Below are 20000 nucleotides of genomic sequence, written 5' to 3'. Positions count from 1 at the left end.
TAAAATGCAATTGTGTTCATTGTCCATAGCTTATGCCTTCCCATACCATAACCCCACCGCCACCATGGGGCACGCTGTTCACAATGTTGACATCAGCTAAACCACTAGCCCACACGACGCCATACACATGGTCTGCGGTTGTGAGGCCGGTTGACTAAAACGACGTTGAGGAGGCTTATGGTAGAACAAATGAACATTCAATTCTCTGGCAACAGCTCTGGTGGACATTCCTGCAGTCAGCATGCCAATTGCATACTCCCTCAAAACTTGAGACATCTGTGGCATTGTGTTGTGTGACAAAACTGCACATTTTAGAATGGCCTTTTATTTTCCCCAGCACAACATGCACCTGTAGTGATCATGCTGTTTAATAAACTACTTGACATTGCCAAGATAATCCATCCACCTGACAGGCAAAGGAGAAATGCTCACTAACAGGGATGTAAACAAATTTGTGCCCAAAATCTGAGAGAAATAAGTTTTATGGAACATTTCTGGGATGGTTTTATTTCAGCTCATGAAACATGGGATCAACACTTTACATGTTGCGTTTGTATTTTAGTTCAGTGTAGATATAAGGAAGAGACACAGGGAGAGACAAAAAGAAAGGGGGTTGCTGTTGAGTGTGTGAGAGAGAAGGAACAACAAAGACAGAATGAAAGAAAAAGGATAGAGACACACAGACAGAGAGGTGGGGGACAACTGTCGTCAGTGAGTGGGGACATACGGGGGCCAGTGTGGGCCTGCGGTGGACTGGTGATGAAAAGCACAGGAAAGGCACACCGTTGACTGGCAGTAAGAGGAGCCTGTGTAAATAGAACCCGGGCCGGGGGAGTGCAGTTGTGATGCGGGGTGTGTGTAGTGTGTGTGTGTCTGTGTCTGTGTCTGTAGCGTATGAGTGGAGGGAGGGACGGCCCTGACAGAGCTCTGAGCTTCCTCTGAGTGACAGAAGCCAGCCTCCCTCCCACCCGCCTTGAAACTCGATCTCCGGGCAAGCCTGCGCCTCGCGCCCGTCGACCACCCATAGAGGGAAACGCCGCGCGACGAAGCAAATAGGAAGGGGGGGTGAGGATGTGACCACATAAGTGTGTGTATGCATGCATGCGCACACACACACACACACACACACACACAGACACACACACACACACACGACCCAGACAAAGGAACACACTTCCAAAAGCAGATGTACAAAGAAACAGACACTACCAGACACGTATAATGACATACAAATGCAAAACAAACAAACTATTAATTAAAAAGATAAATGATAGCCTTGGTAACTTGAAATGGCATATTTAGAAAAGTCAAGCACAGACTCTAAGACACACTCCCAAGGGGTTTCGAATAGTGCCTTCTTTTTCACACCCACAAATATGGATAAACGTCTTGGTTGCTATGTATGTGAAGTGTTAAGAATTCAAGGTAAACAAACAAACACGAAGGCACACAAAATGTTGTCTCTCCTAAGACGACAAAACAAACAAATCTCACCTCAAATGATGGTCAAATGTGATGACAAATCTTGAGGAAAGTAATTGTGTGTGTGCGTGTATGGGTGTAAATGTGGTGTGCATATGCGCTAGGGCTGCACAATTAATCAAATTCACATCGAAATCATAATATTGACATGTGCGATATTCATCACTCAAACAGTTCAGTTCCTCCTCCCCACTGTTAGTTTTACTATACGTTTGCAGGCTGTTCTGTTAGGTCAAATGCAGTCACAAGAATGTTCCAAACAAAAACTATGCTGCTTTCCACTTTACTTCTTAATATAAATCATTCTATTTCTGTGATTCCAACAGTTCACCCAAGTGTTTTTGATCTATATTGTGCAGCCCTTATATGCCCATGTAGCATGTGTGCTTGAGTATATTATGAGCTCCTTCATCTAATACTGAACAGCATCCTGCTGAATTAGTGGATATCCAGGGTCTTACCTGCTGGAATGGGGGGGGGTAGTAGTGACAGATCTGCTGTCATAGGAAGACGGATGGCCAGGCTCCCTCTGCATGCTGGGATAGGTGGCCGAGGAGAGTGGCTTAATTCCAGAGGGAGAGGCCTATTCCCAGTTGCTGTCTGTCTAATGGCCTTGTGTTCTGCAATCATTCCCCCCCGCACTGGGGGGCTAGCCAGAGCCTAGCGGGACCATATCCAATTTCCCCCTACTCTAATCGCCTGATCTACTCAGGCCCCCTCCTCTTCATTTGGACTCAAAAGCTCCCCGGTCGTCCCCCTCTATCTAGTGTGGTGATGGGGTGCTTTCATTTAAAGTGGGTGCCACCTTGTTATTGTCTGTCAGTGGGTGGATTTTTCATTTGCGCAGGGGCATGGAGAGGTTACCACAAGGTTTTCATGTAATACCAACCTTCCTTGCATACGAGTGGGGGTAAATGCCATGTGTCTGGCTTTGGAATACAATAATAACAATCTGTTTTATGTAGAGGGAAAGCAATTAAACCAAGATATGTTGAATGGGAGTTAAATGATCTCATTTGAGATGCCAGTAATGCCACATATGTACATGTAGCTGCTAGCATAAAGAGTCCTCACACCTTGGTTTGTAATGTAAGCACTCTGAGACCACCCTCATGTGGAACAATGATTCCTACCATTGTTGATTTACTGCCATCAGAGTACATGATACAATGGGCAAAACCACCAAGGGAAACTGGGGCCAAAATAGGTGCTTTCATAGGGACCAAAGTGGAGAGAACCTTCATTTAGCCTCATCCTGCAGTAGGAAGGCATGATGACTAGGCTGGCGTCCAGGGTCTTGTGGCGTCCAGGGTCTTGTACTGAATGCTGTCAGAGAGCGAGGATGCAGTGAGGAATGCCCCATGCCCATCTGTCTCCCCACGGTCCTCCAAACCCAACAAGCAATCCTCTTTCTGTCCCAGAGAGCCTGTGGAAAGCAGCTAGCTAATCACAGATCCCCAGAGGTGATGAGATGGCATGTGCTCAACTCCTGTCAGTTCCACTCTTCCATCAACCCCAGCATTAGCTGACCAGATGGACCAAATCCTTGAGGCAGATATGCAATGTACCAGTGCATTAAACAAGTGAGCTTAAAAAAAGAGGGAGAGACTTAAAATGAGTTTGGGCATTTGATGGCAAATGCATCAGCAGTCCACAAGTTCCAGTGTTTTATTGTATTTTTTCAGAGGGTTTTTAGGCATGTCCGCTCCTGATAGACACATGAAGGCAGTGCTGTGGGAAACACCATAGACTCACCTGCGACTGACTCCCCCAGTTGCCTGTGCTCCACACCTTTGGGGTCAATGGGCTCTGAGCCCATCACTGCTAAGAGCCGCTTCCCATCATCGGACTATGGGAAATAAAGTACAACTCGCCTGCACAGAATCAATAACCGAGATTAGATTATTTTGCATAATCTTTCAATGCATCTTGGCATATTGTGAAATGAATTTAGGTATATAGTTACATTAAGTGACTTTCAAACAGTACACTGTATTCTGTGAGCACAGTGCTCAGAGTAATTGTAATAATTAATGATGAATTAAAAGTGAATGGGGCTTAATGACGATAAGCAGAGTCTTTGCGTGGGAACGTTCCATAGGGATTAGTTATATTATTGGGACCATTTCCATTCCTTTTGGGGTCTTTGAGAGAAGCTGGAATTCAGATTTACAGCCGGGTGTAGAAGGGGTGGATGAGGCCCCTCTTTTCACAGAGTCCCAGAGACAGGGGCTCATGGTGAGAGAAAGGGTCAGAGAAATGGGTCATTCGCTGGTGTGATGGTGTACGTCACTGATGCCGTGGCTCTCTGATGAACCCCTCACACATAAACAAACGACCCTCACACACATTTACGCACGGGCTAGGGATAATGTTCCCTCAATGAATATATCTCTGTACTACGCAGTTAGTGTTCTCTCACCCACTCGCCCAATTATTTAGCATGCATCTAAAATGCAAATAATTTAGGGGGAGTTGGTTGACCTTTGGAGGGGGAGTGGGTTGATCTAGGTAGACGGCTGCCCTACAGAGTACAGTCCATGATGTAGGCAGACTGCTGCCCTACAGAGTACAGTCCATGATGCAGGCAGGCTGCTGCCCTACAGAGTACAGTCCATGATGCAGGCAGACTGCTGCCCTACAGAGTACAGTCCATGATGCAGGCAGACTGCTGCCCTACAGAGTACAGTCCATGATGTAGGCAGACTGCTGCCCTACAGAGTACAGTCCATGATGTAGGCAGACTGCTGCCCTACAGAGTACAGTCCATGATGTAGGCAGACTGCTGCCCTACAGAGTACAGTCCATGATGCAGGCAGACTGCTGCCCTACAGAGTACAGTCCATGATGCAGGCAGACTGCTGCCCTACAGAGTACATGATGCAAGCAGACTGCTGCCCTACAGAGTACAGTCCATGATGCAGGCAGACTGCTGCCCTACAGAGTACAGTCCATGACGCAGGCAGACTGCTGCCCTACAGAGTACAGTACATGATGCAGGCAGACTGCTGCCCTACAGAGTACAGTACATGATGCAGGCAGACTGCTGCCCTACAGAGTACGGTACATGATGCAAGCAGACTGCTGCCCTACCAGAGTACGGTCCATGATGTAGGCAGACTGCTGCCCTACAGAGTACAGTCCATGATGTAGGCAGACTGCTGCCCTACAGAGTACATGATGCAGGCAGACTGCTGCCCTACAGAGTACATGATGCAAGCAGACTGCTGCCCTACAGAGTACAGTCCATGATGCAGGCAGACTGCTGCCCTACAGAGTACAGTCCATGATGCAGGCAGACTGCTGCCCTACAGAGTACAGTCCATGATGCAGGCAGACTGCTGCCCTACAGAGTACAGTCCATGATGCAGGCAGACTGCTGCCCTACAGAGTACAGTCCATGATGCAGGCAGACTGCTGCCCTACAGAGTACAGTCCATGATGCAGGCAGACTGCTGCCCTACAGAGTACAGTACATGATGCAGGCAGACTGCTGCCCTACAGAGTACATGATGCAAGCAGACTGCTGCCCTACAGAGTACAGTCCATGATGTAGGCAGACTGCTGCCCTACAGAGTACAGTCCATGATGCAGGCAGACTGCTGCCCTACAGAGTACAGTACATGATGCAAGCAGACTGCTGCCCTACCAGAGTACAGTCCATGATGTAGGCAGACTGCTGCCCTACAGAGTACAGTCCATGATGTAGGCAGACTGCTCCCCTACAGAGTACAGTCCATGATGCAGGCAGACTGCTGCCCTACAGAGTACAGTCCATGATGCAGGCAGACTGCTGCCCTACAGAGTACAGTCCATGATGCAGGCAGACTGCTGCCCTACAGAGTACAGTACATGATGCAGGCAGACTGCTGCCCTACAGAGTACATGATGCAAGCAGACTGCTGCCCTACAGAGTACAGTCCATGATGTAGGCAGACTGCTGCCCTACAGAGTACAGTCCATGATGCAGGCAGACTTCTGCCCTACAGAGTACAGTCCATGATGCAGGCAGACTGCTGCCCTACAGAGTACAGTACATGATGCAGGCAGACTGCTGCCCTACAGAGTACAGTACATGATGCAAGCAGACTGCTGCCCTACAGAGTACAGTACATGATGCAAGCAGACTGCTGCCCTACCAGAGTACAGTCCATGATGTAGGCAGACTGCTGCCCTACAGAGTACAGTCCATGATGTAGGCAGACTGCTGCCCTACAGAGTACAGTCCATGATGTAGGCAGACTGCTGCCCTACAGAGTACAGTACATGATGCAGGCAGACTGCTGCCCTACAGAGTACAGTACATGATGCAGGCAGACTGCTGCCCTACAGAGTACAGTCCATGATGCAGGCAGACTGCTGCCCTACAGAGTACAGTCCATGATGCAGGCAGACTGCTGCCCTACAGAGTACAGTACATGATGCAGGCAGACTGCTGCCCTACAGAGTACAGTCCATGATGCAGGCAGACTGCTGCCCTACAGAGTACAGTCCATGATGCAGGCAGACTGCTGCCCTACAGAGTACAGTCCATGATGCAGGCAGACTGCTGCCCTACAGAGTACATGATGCAAGCAGACTGCTGCCCTACAGAGTACAGTCCATGATCTAGGCAGACTGCTGCCCTACAGAGTACAGTACATGATGCAGGCAGACTGCTGCCCTACAGAGTACAGTACATGATGCAGAAAGACTGCTGCCCTACAGAGTACAGTCCATGATGCAGGCAGACTGCTGCCCTACAGAGTACAGTCCATGATGCAGGCAGACTGCTGCCCTACAGAGTACATGATGCAAGCAGACTGCTGCCCTACAGAGTACAGTCCATGATCTAGGCAGACTGCTGCCCTACAGAGTACAGTACATGATGCAGGCAGACTGCTGCCCTACAGAGTACAGTACATGATGCAGGCAGACTGCTGCCCTACAGAGTACAGTACATGATGCAGGCAGACTGCTGCCCTACAGAGTACAGTACATGATGTAGGCAGACTGCTGCCCTACAGAGTACAGTACATGATGTAGGCAGACTGCTGCCCTACAGAGTACAGTCCATGATGTAGGCAGACTGCTGCCCTACAGAGTACAGTACATGATGTAGGCAGACTGCTGCCCAACAGAGTACAGTACATGATGTAGGCAGACTGCTGCCCTACAGAGTACAGTACATGATGTAGGCAGACTGCTGCCCTACAGAGTACAGTACGTCCGGCTAAAACTCATCAAGGAGAAGTCCCCTTGGCGTACATCATCACCACCCGCTGCCGAGCTGTGTGGTAGACTGGGAGAGCCAGTCAGTCAGACCTCCCCCTCCCGTCCTCCCATCCACCAAATTCCTCAGTCAGGCTGGATTACCAGGCCCGCCTCTGAACTCAATAGGCGGGTTTGAGGGCAAAAAAGGGGAGGCGTCGGTGGCTGAAGTTCTCACTCCTCTGTCGTTGGTTGGTTTGCTGGCTGTCTGGCTGGTAAATATCCCTGCGTCGTGTTAAACAGGAGGGCTATAATTAACTGTGGGAGACGCCAGTCAGTCAGGGTTGGGCGCCATGCCAACGGATCAGCCCTAATTACTATATTCACTTTGTCAGGAACGCTCACTTTGCTGCTCCCTCTGATAGGCCCTGGCAGCCTCAGAAATCCCCCGGCACTGCACAGCACATTCTCAGGGAGGCAGACGGGGCCGACTGGCAGGCAGGAGGGCCGGGCAGGCTAGCAGTTGCAGGGTGATGGAAGGCTGGGTGGGTGTAGGGCTGAGCGACTGCAGCAGAAGACACCACCCAATGGCCCCGCTAAGCTCAGGGCCCAAACAAACACAAGGGCCACCAGACTGAGCAAAAAGAATCCTGTACACAGTAATGCTGCTCCCAGCCGCCCTGACTGATTTTCACATTGATGGGATCTTGTATATATGTTCTTTTTACAGGCAGCACAAGACTGTGTCTTAGACCTGATCTGAGGCTCCATGTTTAGTGAACTGGGATTTCAGATGAAGATAAACACCCGTTTAAAAACAGACGTCTGCCTCCTGCAGTGTCTCCATGAACAGCTTCAGTGCTATTTTGTGGTGTCCAACATGCTCAATTTATTGATGTTGTTGAGAAGAGAAGTCGCATTTTTCACACGGTTCATAAACCCCCTTTTAATATGCATGGGGTTTGGCTAAGATGAAATGCTCAGAATTGAGTTGCTATCAAAAGGCCAACTTAGGCTGGTGGAGGTATTTACATTCTTTTTTATATTTATTTTTTTTAGACGTGGCCTGCTATCAATGCTTCTAATACATTACTGAACTGGAAATATGTCAGCTCGACAGGCGGGGGATGAATATGGCTTTATTTAAATAGTTTGACTGTGGAAGCAGCTCAGACAACCATTTCAGGGCAGTTTATCACATAAAGCCTCTTTCACACTCCCGGCCCAAACTGTCCACATACGGGCCAATCACAGTCCAAAGCCTGTTTCAACACAGCCACAGCCAGAGCGGGATAAGGATCACTAGCATACGTGGGCGCCTTCATGGGGCACCACTGAGAGAAGCTTGGTACTAGAGATATAATTACGTACAGTATGCGCAAGCAGAGTCATTGACGGCCCTCTTGCCAAATGCAGGGCATTCATTCTGATGAGCTTTATATCTGAGTACTATCTGACAGAGACTGAAAATAACAAACACTTCATTTGAGGTAAAGACATACTGATTGACATTTATTAGAATATGGACTGTACAACTCCAATGCAATACAATTTGGATTCAAACATGCGCCCTCGTTCCCGTTAGACTATTTCAGGATACAAAACAAACAGAGATGACAGTGATTAAATGAAGCCCTCTTTTGACTCAAGTCAGACACTCAGCTCAGTCCTCACCCTCTCTGGAGGTCACTTCCTACCAACTTTCATATGGAAAACAGTAGGTCAACCTGACAAGAGCACTTATGACGTCTTGTCATGATTCTGGTGATGCCACACGGTTAGACTCCTACTCAGATAATAAAAAAGGGCATCTTATGTCACAAGGTAAATATCAAACTCAAATATCATCTGACAAAGTGGGAAAGGGTCGAGACAGAATCCCTGAATTCTGTCAGAATCAGATGAACCTCTTCCACGCAGACATGTCTGGAATGATTTAACCTACTGAACGCCCTTGTATCTTATTCACAAAGTGTGTCCTGGAATTCAGTCATTTTCTCTCGGATGGCAACAAAGCCGTATTGAACAAGAGAAGAAACAGGCCGTATAATTGAATTATTGGAAAACAAATGCAACTTCCAGCAGAAAGGAAGGATGTCTCTCTTTAAGAGGGGAGCGTAAGGTGGACATATCAGGCCTCTATCAGACAGAGGTAAATTGCAACACCGTACAGCCGTGAGGTCAAGCAGTGATAACACTGCTAGAAATCCCCTTGTTCATTAAACTACCTGTTCCGTCTTATCATTCCACTTGACAAAATAAAGGACCGGGAACGCTCATGCATTACAAAGAACAGTAGTACATAAAGAGGTGTAGAAATCACCCTCTTTTCAATTCAATACCAGACAACTCCTTGAGAAGTTATCGGGTGGAATCTGTAACTAAAAACAAAGGTAATCAATACCCTCTTTTACTGTCTTCAGACAAAAATAAGTTTGAGAGAGAAGTCACATGCAACACTTGCATGGTCTGCACTCTGAGCCAAAATGGAGGTGAACCGAACAACCCCAAAATATCCTCACCAGGAGTGCAGAGAGGAAGAGACACTCAGCACTTTGAAAGGGTGTCCATAACTCCCCTTCTCAGAGAGACGAGATGAAACACTTTGAAAGGGTGTCCATAACTCCCCTTCTCAGAGAGACGAGATGAAACACTTTGAAAGGGTGTCCATAACTCCCCTTCTCAGAGAGACGAGATGAAACACTTTGAAAGGGTGTCCATAACTCCCCTTCTCAGAGAGACGAGATGAAACACTTTGAAAGGGTGTCCATAACTCCCCTTCTCAGAGAGACGAGATGAAACACTGAAAGGGTGTCCATAACTCCCCTTCTCAGAGGGACGAGATGAAACACTGAAAGGGTGTCCATAACTTCCCTTCTCAGAGAGACGAGATGAAACACTTTGAAAGGGTGTCCATAACTCCCCTTCTCAGAGAGACGAGATGAAACACTTTGAAAGGGTGTCCATAACTCCCCTTCTCAGAGGGACGAGATGAAACACTGAAAGGGTGTCCATAACTCCCCTTCTCAGAGAGACGAGATGAAACACTTTGAAAGGGTGTCCATAACTCCCCTTCTCAGAGAGACGAGATGAAACACTTTGAAAGGGTGTCCATAACTTCCCTTCTCAGAGAGACGAGATGAAACACTACATTGAGTTAGCAACCCTGAGCCCCCTCTGAACAGAGCAGTAATTAAGGTAGCTTTCCAGCTCCAAGCGACAGAGGGATGAAATTTCCACCCCTCTGCCGGAACCCCTTGATGTTTTGTACCTTGGGTTCTGGGCCCATTCTGGCAACTAGAGCAGTTATTTTCCTTTTTTCCCTCTCTTACAGAGTTCACAGAATCCCCGAGAACACAGCCTCCCAGCCAAAACCCCAGCACGATTAATTTAGTAACGGGTTATTAAGCTCAAACATAAATTGCAGCCCTGGACGGTTTATATGGAAAAGAAGCCTGATTTATTAGAGACCCAGAGACAAAACAGGTTTTTATTTTCCATTTATTCATCAACACTAAGGGAGTGGTAACTCGGAAGGAATTTTCAGACAAAAAAAAGGGGAGGAGAAAAGGGAAGAAGTGGGGAGGGGGTGGGGCAGCAACAATGGCTGCCGTGATCAAATTGCTGGGGAGAGGAGCACAATGGCCATGACATTCTTATCCAAGCTCTTCCCTGGACAACACAATATTTGTTTGGCAGAGCACTGCATCAGCTGAACACATATATCAATAGTGTTCGCTATCGCACTGTATCACTTTCAGTAGATATTTCATCAAGGCTGGCTAACGGCCTCCTCTGAGCAATCGGAATAACTCCTGGGTTTGTCTAAAGTCCCAAAATAAAGTTCTCAATCCATATCTGAGGCTGGGAAGACTGACAGAAGTGACACAATGTCACTCTTAATGAAAGAGACATTTTCATTATGTCATCAGTCATTTCAGCTCACATCAGTGTGATCTCCTAGTGGAGGCCCAGGTCTACATAGTGATCCATCACTCCTTTGAGGTTCAATAGATTCTTTTTTACAGAATTTCTGACAAACTGAAACTAAGGAGTTCACGGTTACATAAACTTGACCATTATGTTGAAAGTGACTAAGCCACTTTGTCCCCTCTCTTCCTGAGAAGACTGAGCAGTTTATGACTTTGGGAGCGTACTCCTCTGACTAAGAAAGGGGCCTTCGGGGTCGTGAGCCAACGATTGTGCCAAACATTGACAGTGTACCCTCAATATGTTTGCTGTATAAGGACTGCCTCTAGTCACCAGAGAAACCACTTGCCAATGGGCTCACAACTCAGCTGTATACCATCTTGTACCATGGATCACAACCTGTCCATTCCAGAGACGTCATACAAACAGACTTATTCAAAATCAAACGCACAACACACCAATAGGTTATTATATCTCATAATGGTGTGCAGACCTCTGCATAGAAGGGACATGAATGAGTGGAACAGAAGCTGGATCTCAGTCCTGTTGAGGTGTTGTCCTCCTGCTCTAAAAGTCACACGATTCCTGACCTCTGTGTCTGCTGTGCATTAGGTCTGCCTCTGTGTTGCAGAGCACCATGGGTCGTCAGGGCCCAGAATGAAGCATGGCACGGCTGCTGCTGACACAGCACATAGCACTGCTGTGCTGCGTTGCTCTGTGTGTGTGTGTGTGTGTGTGTGTGTGTGTGTGTGTGTGTGTGTGTGTGTGTGTGTGTGTGTGTGTGTGTGTGTGGCAGACAGAGAAGGGCTGCACTGCCCTGAGCAATGACAATGACCTGGCCGCCAGAGGGGCTTACTGTAACATCACCAAACAAACCAATGGGCCCTGAGGATGAGCTGACTCAGGTGGGCCCAGACCTAAAACACCAAGCCGTCGTCTAAGACTGTGTGTGCGTGCAATAGTACATATTATCTGATGAGTATTTTTTGTTATCCATTTTACATTCAATATTGTTTGAACGGATTAATTTCTGTTTCAACTACACTAAGTAAATTAAGCTACTCGTCTGTCCTCCCACCTGCAGTCTGTTTGTTCTTCTCGCTCTTTCGTTCTCTTTATATTTTGCATTGCTCTCTCCTGCGCTCTCTTTTGTTTGAGGAGAGGAGAGCCATGGCGACGGAGGAGCCACACAAAAGGGTCACATGACGTGGAGCTGAGGCGGACGGGTGGACACAATGGCCGCACCACTCCGCACAGCTGGAGTGTCACGCATTCCTGGTGTTTACAAGATTTAGGTGGAAAACAAATCCACCCCCCCGAGGAACTCTGCGGTGCAAAATGGGCCCATTTTCTGTCTGAATAGAGGGTTTATGTCATCAGCATCGATGCATTTTAGGAGCATGAGAAAATGGCAACCTGTGAAAACGATGGTGGTGGTGCTAGGAGGGTAGAATAACTGACAAGGCAGAGGAGAATAGGCTAGATAGTGGTCACTCTTCAATGGGAACAGTCGACAGAGCTAAGGGTAGGAGGGACAAGAGTCTACTTCTGCATTTCTTAGGGTCATTTGGTGTAATTTAAAATAATATTTCAAAAATCTAACATCTGTTTCACAATCTTCAATCCTGGGCCTCCAATTCAGTTTCCATTTTCAGAATCACAGTGTCGTCATCAAAGACCAGAATCAAAAGCGCCACTTTTTGTTGTGCCAGAATATGTTGACGTTTCGGTAATTGAAGCCTCTGTTGGACGTTGTTCCGTCGTTGCCAAGGCCTTGCCAGCATACCTAAACCCTGGCAGCTTAATCAGATCTACAACAGTTTTCTTTAAATAAAGAACCGCTCACCCCTTAAAACTCTTCACACGCCTCGCTAGTTTTTACCAACTCAAGACATGACTTCACAGAAAAGCAGCAGGGCCGATCAAAACTGTCCAGAACAGCCTTGACCAACCATGCGACAAGGAATATCCCTTAAAAGGTGGTTGTAGTGGAGTAATAGAGTTCAGTTTGAGGGGGTGGCTGTGGGCTGTGGACTACTGACTACTACGGTCATCCTTTGATGGGATTCCCAGAGGGTTTCCGATTGTACTGACAAACCTGGTTTGAGTAGGAGCTTACAAGAGGGAGCATTGAGTAGCCTATGTAATGACATGTAATGAATGGCGCTTTAATAAACTATGCTAGCATGGGCTAATGTAAGGATGGGCTAACTGGATCACATGGGAAGTGGAATCCAATGAGAAGGAACAAATGAGGAGCTCAGCCATTGGAGAGGAAGAGACACTGTCCAAAAGGTAAATAAAACAGACAAAACGCCAGTGGAAGCAGCTGAAAGAAGGGTGGGGGGCGGAGGGCCAGTGAACAATGAGAGGTCTCCTCCGCTTGACTGGGCACCATTTCCCTGACCCCGCCCCCGACAAAAAGGACGGGTGATGTGTCCCCGTCGGATGACAATAGAGGCATTGATGACGAGGGTCTACACACACGTCTGTTCAGCCATGATGCTGCATGTCCGTTACACAGACACACACATCCTGTCTGTCGTGCCTCTACTAATGTGTGTGTGTGTGTGTGTGTGTGTGTGTGTGTGTGTGTGTGTGTGTGTGTGTGTGTGTGTGTGTGTGGAAATAGGGACAGGCAGAAGCAGAGCAGACACTAACCTCTGGTGTGTTTTTCTTGAACTCGCGGCTCTGGTCGATTAGCTTTTTCCTGGACTGCTCGCTCTCATCTTGTCTGTTGGCCAGGGCTGTGGCTGTGGCATTCAGTTCTCTCTGTGAGACCAAGAGGGGAGGAGGAGAAAACACTAAATGATTACACAGGGCTCTGTGGGGGGTGACCATCATTTACATCAGCAGACAAACAAGAAAACCCCTCTTCTTTTAACTCTCTTTTCCCCTGTAGTCTGGCACCACTAGCCCTTCACTGGGAGAGGGGGAGCGTGAGAGAGAAGAGAAAGAGAGACAGAATCAGCCTCTTCTCTCCTCTCCCTCCAGACAGAGACAGACAGACAGACCTAGATATAACACTAGCACAGGCACCATGACTACTTACTGGCTGGCATCACACACCCCCCATATGGAAAACAAACACACACACACACCCCATATGGAAAACAAACACACACACACACACACACCCCATATGGAAAACAAACACACACACACACACCCATATGGCAAACACAAACACACACACACACACACACCCCATATGGAAAACAAACACACACACACACACACACACACCCCCATATGGAAAACAAACACACACACACACACACACACACACACACACACCCCCATATGGAAAACAAACACACACACACCCCCCATATGGAAAACAAACACACACACACACACACACACACACACACACACACACACACACACACACACCCCATATGGAAGACAAACACACACACACCCCCATATGGAAAACAAACACACACACACCCCCCCATATGGAAAACAAACACACACACACACCCCCATATGGAAAACAAACACACACACACCCCCATATGGAAAACAAACACACACACACACACACACACACACACACCCCATATGGAAAACAAACACACACACACACACACACACACACACACCCCATATGGAAAACAAAACACACACACCCCATATGGAAAACAAACACACACACACACCCCCATATGGAAAACAAACACACACACACCCCCCCATATGGAAAACAAACACACACACACACACACACACACACACACACACACACACACACACACACACACACACACACACCCCATATGGAAAACAAACACACACACACACCCCCCATATGGAAAACAAACACACACACACACCCCCATATGGAAAACAAACACACACACACACACACACACACACACACACACACACACACACACACACACCCCCCATATGGAAAACAAACACACACACACACCCCCATATGGAAAACAAACACACACACACACCCCCCATATGGAAAACAAACACACACACACCCCCATATGGAAAACAAACACACACACACCCCCCATATGGAAAACAAACACACACACACACACACCCCATATGGAAAACAAACACACACACACACACACCCCATATGGAAAACAAACACACACACACACACACCCCATACGGAAAACAAACACACACACACACACCCCCATATGGAAAACAAACACACAGTTGCAGACACACATAAAATGTACACATACACACACTCCCTTCTTCCCCCCTTTCTCTCAGTACATCTTCCACCTTTAACTACAGACAGAAGTGTAGAAAAAGACATACAACTACTTGGATCCAGGCAGCATTTCCACAGCTTCTAAAAACTGTATTCAGGAGAGAAAGGAAAATAGCTTTTCTCACAGGCAGAAATTCACCAGCAGCCTTTATGGTCTCTAGGCATGTAAATGTCATAGGGCAGATCCCAGATCATCAATATTGGGAGAGAGGTACTCAAAGGAGATATAAACACTGACTCTAGATCAGCATGGACAAGTCAGGCTAGGAGGAGACTCTACTGTAGGCTAATAGTACTATTCAGAGGCGTCCAGAGCCAGGCTACTAGCCTGAGCTTTAGAATATCCACACAGAGGATGAAGCCCCCAACACAATGTAATGTCTGACTCTGAACCTATATAGGTCTACACTGTCATAATGTAGTCCACAGGTATCTATAGTTAGTCTGAAGACATAATTCCCCATTGGACTGGGACATGTGAGGTGACTTACTGACAAGCAGTGTCAAGATGGGCCTTCGCCGATGCTGTGTATGTGTTTGCGTGTGTCGTCTCTGCTCAGAGAGAGAGAGCAAGAGAGAAAAGAGAAAAAGGGAGAGAGGCAGAGAGAGAGAGAAGAGGAGACAGAGAGAGAGAGAGAGAGAGAGAGAGAGAGAGACAGAGAGAGACAGAGAGAGAGAGAGAGACAGAGAGAGAGAGAGAGACAGTCGAGGCTGACATCTGGGAGCCAGATGCAGGGAACAAATCACGTTAATTAGGCTGGAACTGAGCAAGCCAGATTGCAGCCTCCACTTTAATCCACACAGCCACCACCATCACCACCACCGACCACCCACCACTACCCACCACCACTACTACTACCCACCACCCCCACCCACCACTACTACTACCCACCACCACCACCACCACTACCAACCACCACCACCACCACCACCACTACTACCAACCACCACCACCACCACCACTACTACTACTACCAACCACCACCACTACTACTACCAACCACCACCACCACCACCACTACTACCAACCACCACCACCACCACCACCACCACCACTACTACCAACCACCACCACCACCACCACTACTACTACTACCAACCACCACCACCACTACTACCAACCACCACCACCACCACCACTACTACTCACCACCACCACCACCACCACCACCACCACCACCACCACTACTACTACTACCAACCACCACCACTACTACTACCAACCACCACCACCACCACAACTACTACTACTACCAACCACCACCACAACTACTACCAACCACCATCACCACCACCACCACCACCGACCACTACCCACCACTACCACCACTACTACTACCCACCACCACCACAACTACTACCAACCACCACACCACCACCACCACCACCGACCACTACCCACCACTACCACTACTACTACTACCAACCACCACCACTACTACTACCAACCACCACTACCACCACAACTACTACTACTACCAACCACCACCACAACTACTACCAACCACCATCACCACCACCACCACCACCGACCACTACCCACCACTACCACCACTACTACTACCACCACCACCACCACCACAACTACTACCAACCACCATCACCACCACCACCACCACCGACCACTACCCACCACTACCACCACTACTACTACCAACCACCACCACTACTACTACCAACCACCACTACTACTACTACCAACCACCACCACCACCACAACTACTACCAACCACCATCACCACCACCACCACCACCCGACCACTACCCACCACTACCACCACTACTACTACCCACCACCACCACTACTACTACCAACCACCACCACTACTACTACCAACCACCACCACTACTACTACCAACCACCACCACTACTACTTCCAACCACCACCACTACCACCACCACCACCACTACTACCAACCACCACCACTACTACCAACCACCACCACTACTACCAACCACCACCACCACCCACCAACACTACCAACCACCACCAACACCCACTACCACCACTAACCACCACCACCACTAACCACCACCACCACTACCAACCACCACCACTACCAACCACCACCACTACCAACCACCACCACCACTACCAACCACCACCACTACTACCAACCACCACCACCACCACCACTACTACCAACCACCACTACTACCAACCACCACCACTACTACCAACCACAACCAACCACTACCAACCACCACCACTACCAACCACCACCACTACCAACCACCACCACCACCCACCACCACTACCACCAACCACCAACACTACCAACCACCACCAACACCCACTACCACCACTACCAACCACCACCACTACCAACCACTACCAACCACCACTACCAACCACCACTACCAACCACCACTACCAACCACCACTACCAACAACCACTACCAACAACCACCACTACCATTTACATATGCAGACGCACCAACGACTTACGAATGCATACATTTCATTAAAAACAATGACTGGTCCCCTGTGGGAATCGAACCCACAACCCTGGCGTTGAAAATACCATGCTCTACCAACTGAGCCACCGGGACCAACCACCACTGCTACCAACCACCACTACTACTACCCACCACCACCACCAACCACTACCCACCACCACCACCAACCACTACCAACCACCACAACCACCAACCACTACCACTACTACCAACCACCACCACTACCAACCACAACCCACCACTACCAACCACCACCACTACTACCAACCACAACCAACCACTACCAACCACCACCACTACCAACCACAACCCACCACCACCACCACCACCAACCACCACTACCAACCACCACTACCAACCACCACTACCAACCACCACCACTACCAACCACAACCAACCACTACCAACCACCACCACTACCACCACTACCAACCACCACCACCACCACCACTACCAACCACCACCACTACCACCACTACCAACCACCACCACTACCAACCACCACCACTACCAACCACCACCACTACCAACCACCACCACCAACCACCACTACTACCAACCACCACCACCAACCACCACCACCACTACCAACCACCACCACTACCAACCACCACCACTACCAACCACCACCACTACCAACCACCACCACTACCAACCACCACCACTACCAACCACCACCACTACCAACCACCACCAACCACCCACCACCACCACTACCACCAACCACCACCACTACCAACCACCACCAACCACTACCAACCACCACCACCACTACCAACCACCACCATTACTACCAACCACCACCACCACTACCAACCACCACCATTACTACCAACCACCACCATTACCACCAACCACCACCACTACCAACCACCACCACCACCAACCACCACCACCACCACCAACCACTACCAACCACCACCACTACCAACCACCACCAACCACCACTACCAACCACCACTACCAACCACCACTACCAACCACCACTACCAACAACCACCACTACCATTTTTTTACATTTACATTTTAGTCATTTAGCAGACGCTCTTATCCAGAGCGACTTACAGTAGTGAATGCATACATTTCATTAAAAACAATTCGTACTGGTCCCCGTGGGAATCGAACCCACAACCCTGGCGTTGCAAATACCATGCTCTACCAACTGAGCCACACGGGACCAACCACCACTGCTACCAACCACCACTACTACTACCCACCACCACCACCAACCACTACCCACCACCACCATCAACCACTACCAACCACCACTACCAACCACCACAACCACCAACCACTACCACCAACCACTACCACTACTACCAACCACCACCACTACCAACCACAACCCACCACTACCAACCACCACCACTACTACCAACCACAACCAACCACTACCAACCACCACCACTACCAACCACAACCCACCACCACCACCACCACCAACCACCACCACCAACCACCACCACCAACCACCACTACTACTACCAACCACCACCACTACCAACCACAACCAACCACTACCAACCACCACCACTACCAACCACCACCACCACCAACCACCACCACTACCAACCACCACCACCACCACCACCACCACTACCAACCACAACCAACCACTACCAACCACCACCACTACCACCACTACCAACCACCACCACCACCACCAACCACTACCAACCACCATTACTACCACCCACCACCACCAACCACCACCACTACCAACCACCACCAACCACCACCACTACCATTTTTTTACATTTACATTTTAGTCATTTAGCAGACGCTCTTATCCAGAGCGACTTACAGTAGTGAATGCATACATTTCATTAAAAACAATTCGTACTGGTCCCCCGTGGGAATCGAACCCACAACCCTGGCGTTGCAAATACCATGCTCTACCAACTGAGCCACACGGGACCAACCACCACTGCTACCAACCACCACCACCACCACCAACCACTACCCACCACCACCACCAACCACTACCAACCACCAAAACCACCAACCACTACCAACCACCAAAACCACTACCAACCACTACCCACCACCAACACTACCCACCACCACTACTACCCACCACCACTACTACCCACCACTACTACTACCCACCACTACCAACCACCACTACCAACCACCACCACTACCAACCACCACCACTACCAACCACCACCATTACCAACCACCACCCACCACTACCAACAACCACCCACCACTACCAACAACCACCCACCACTACCAACAACCACCCACCACTACCATTTTTTTACATTTACATTTTAGTCATTTACCAGACGCTCTTATCCAGAGCGACTTACAGTAGTGAATGCATACATTTCATTAAAAAAAAATCGTACTGGTCCCCCGTGGGAATTGAACCCACAACCCTGGCGTTGCAAATACCATGCTCTACCAACTGAGCCACACGGGACCAACCACCACCACTACTACCAACCACCACTGCTACCAACCACCACTACTACTACCCACCACCACTACTACCCACCACCACCACTACCCACCACCACTACTACTACCCACCACCACTACTACCCACCACCACCACCAACCACTACCCACCACCACCACCAACCACCACCACCACCAACCACCACAACCACCAACCACTACCAACCACCACTACTACCAACCACCACCAACCACTACTACTACCAACCACCACCACTA

At 48.8% G+C, this 20000-nt stretch overlaps 1 protein-coding gene and 1 non-coding gene across 4 annotated transcripts in view; both read right to left on the bottom strand.

The window, feature by feature from the left end:
* The window catches only part of LOC106603419 (homeobox protein cut-like 1), a 221370-nt gene that overhangs the window by 145244 nt on the left and 56126 nt on the right, over positions 1-20000 (bottom strand). For all 3 annotated transcript variants that reach the window (XM_045717150.1, XM_045717152.1, XM_045717151.1), the window contains exon 2: positions 13264-13374. In XM_045717150.1, the coding sequence (XP_045573106.1) occupies positions 13264-13374 (111 nt within the window). The remainder of the gene's footprint in view (positions 1-13263; positions 13375-20000) is intronic.
* trnae-uuc (transfer RNA glutamic acid (anticodon UUC)) lies at positions 17335-17409 on the bottom strand. The gene has a single exon. It is a non-coding gene; the product is annotated as a tRNA-Glu (tRNA).

Source organism: Salmo salar, chromosome ssa04 (assembly GCF_905237065.1).
Source record: "Salmo salar chromosome ssa04, Ssal_v3.1, whole genome shotgun sequence".
NCBI classification, from domain to species: Eukaryota; Metazoa; Chordata; class Actinopteri; order Salmoniformes; family Salmonidae; genus Salmo; species Salmo salar.
The sequence above is the reverse complement of the archived record's forward strand: the minus strand, read 5'-3'. Positions and strand labels throughout refer to the sequence as shown.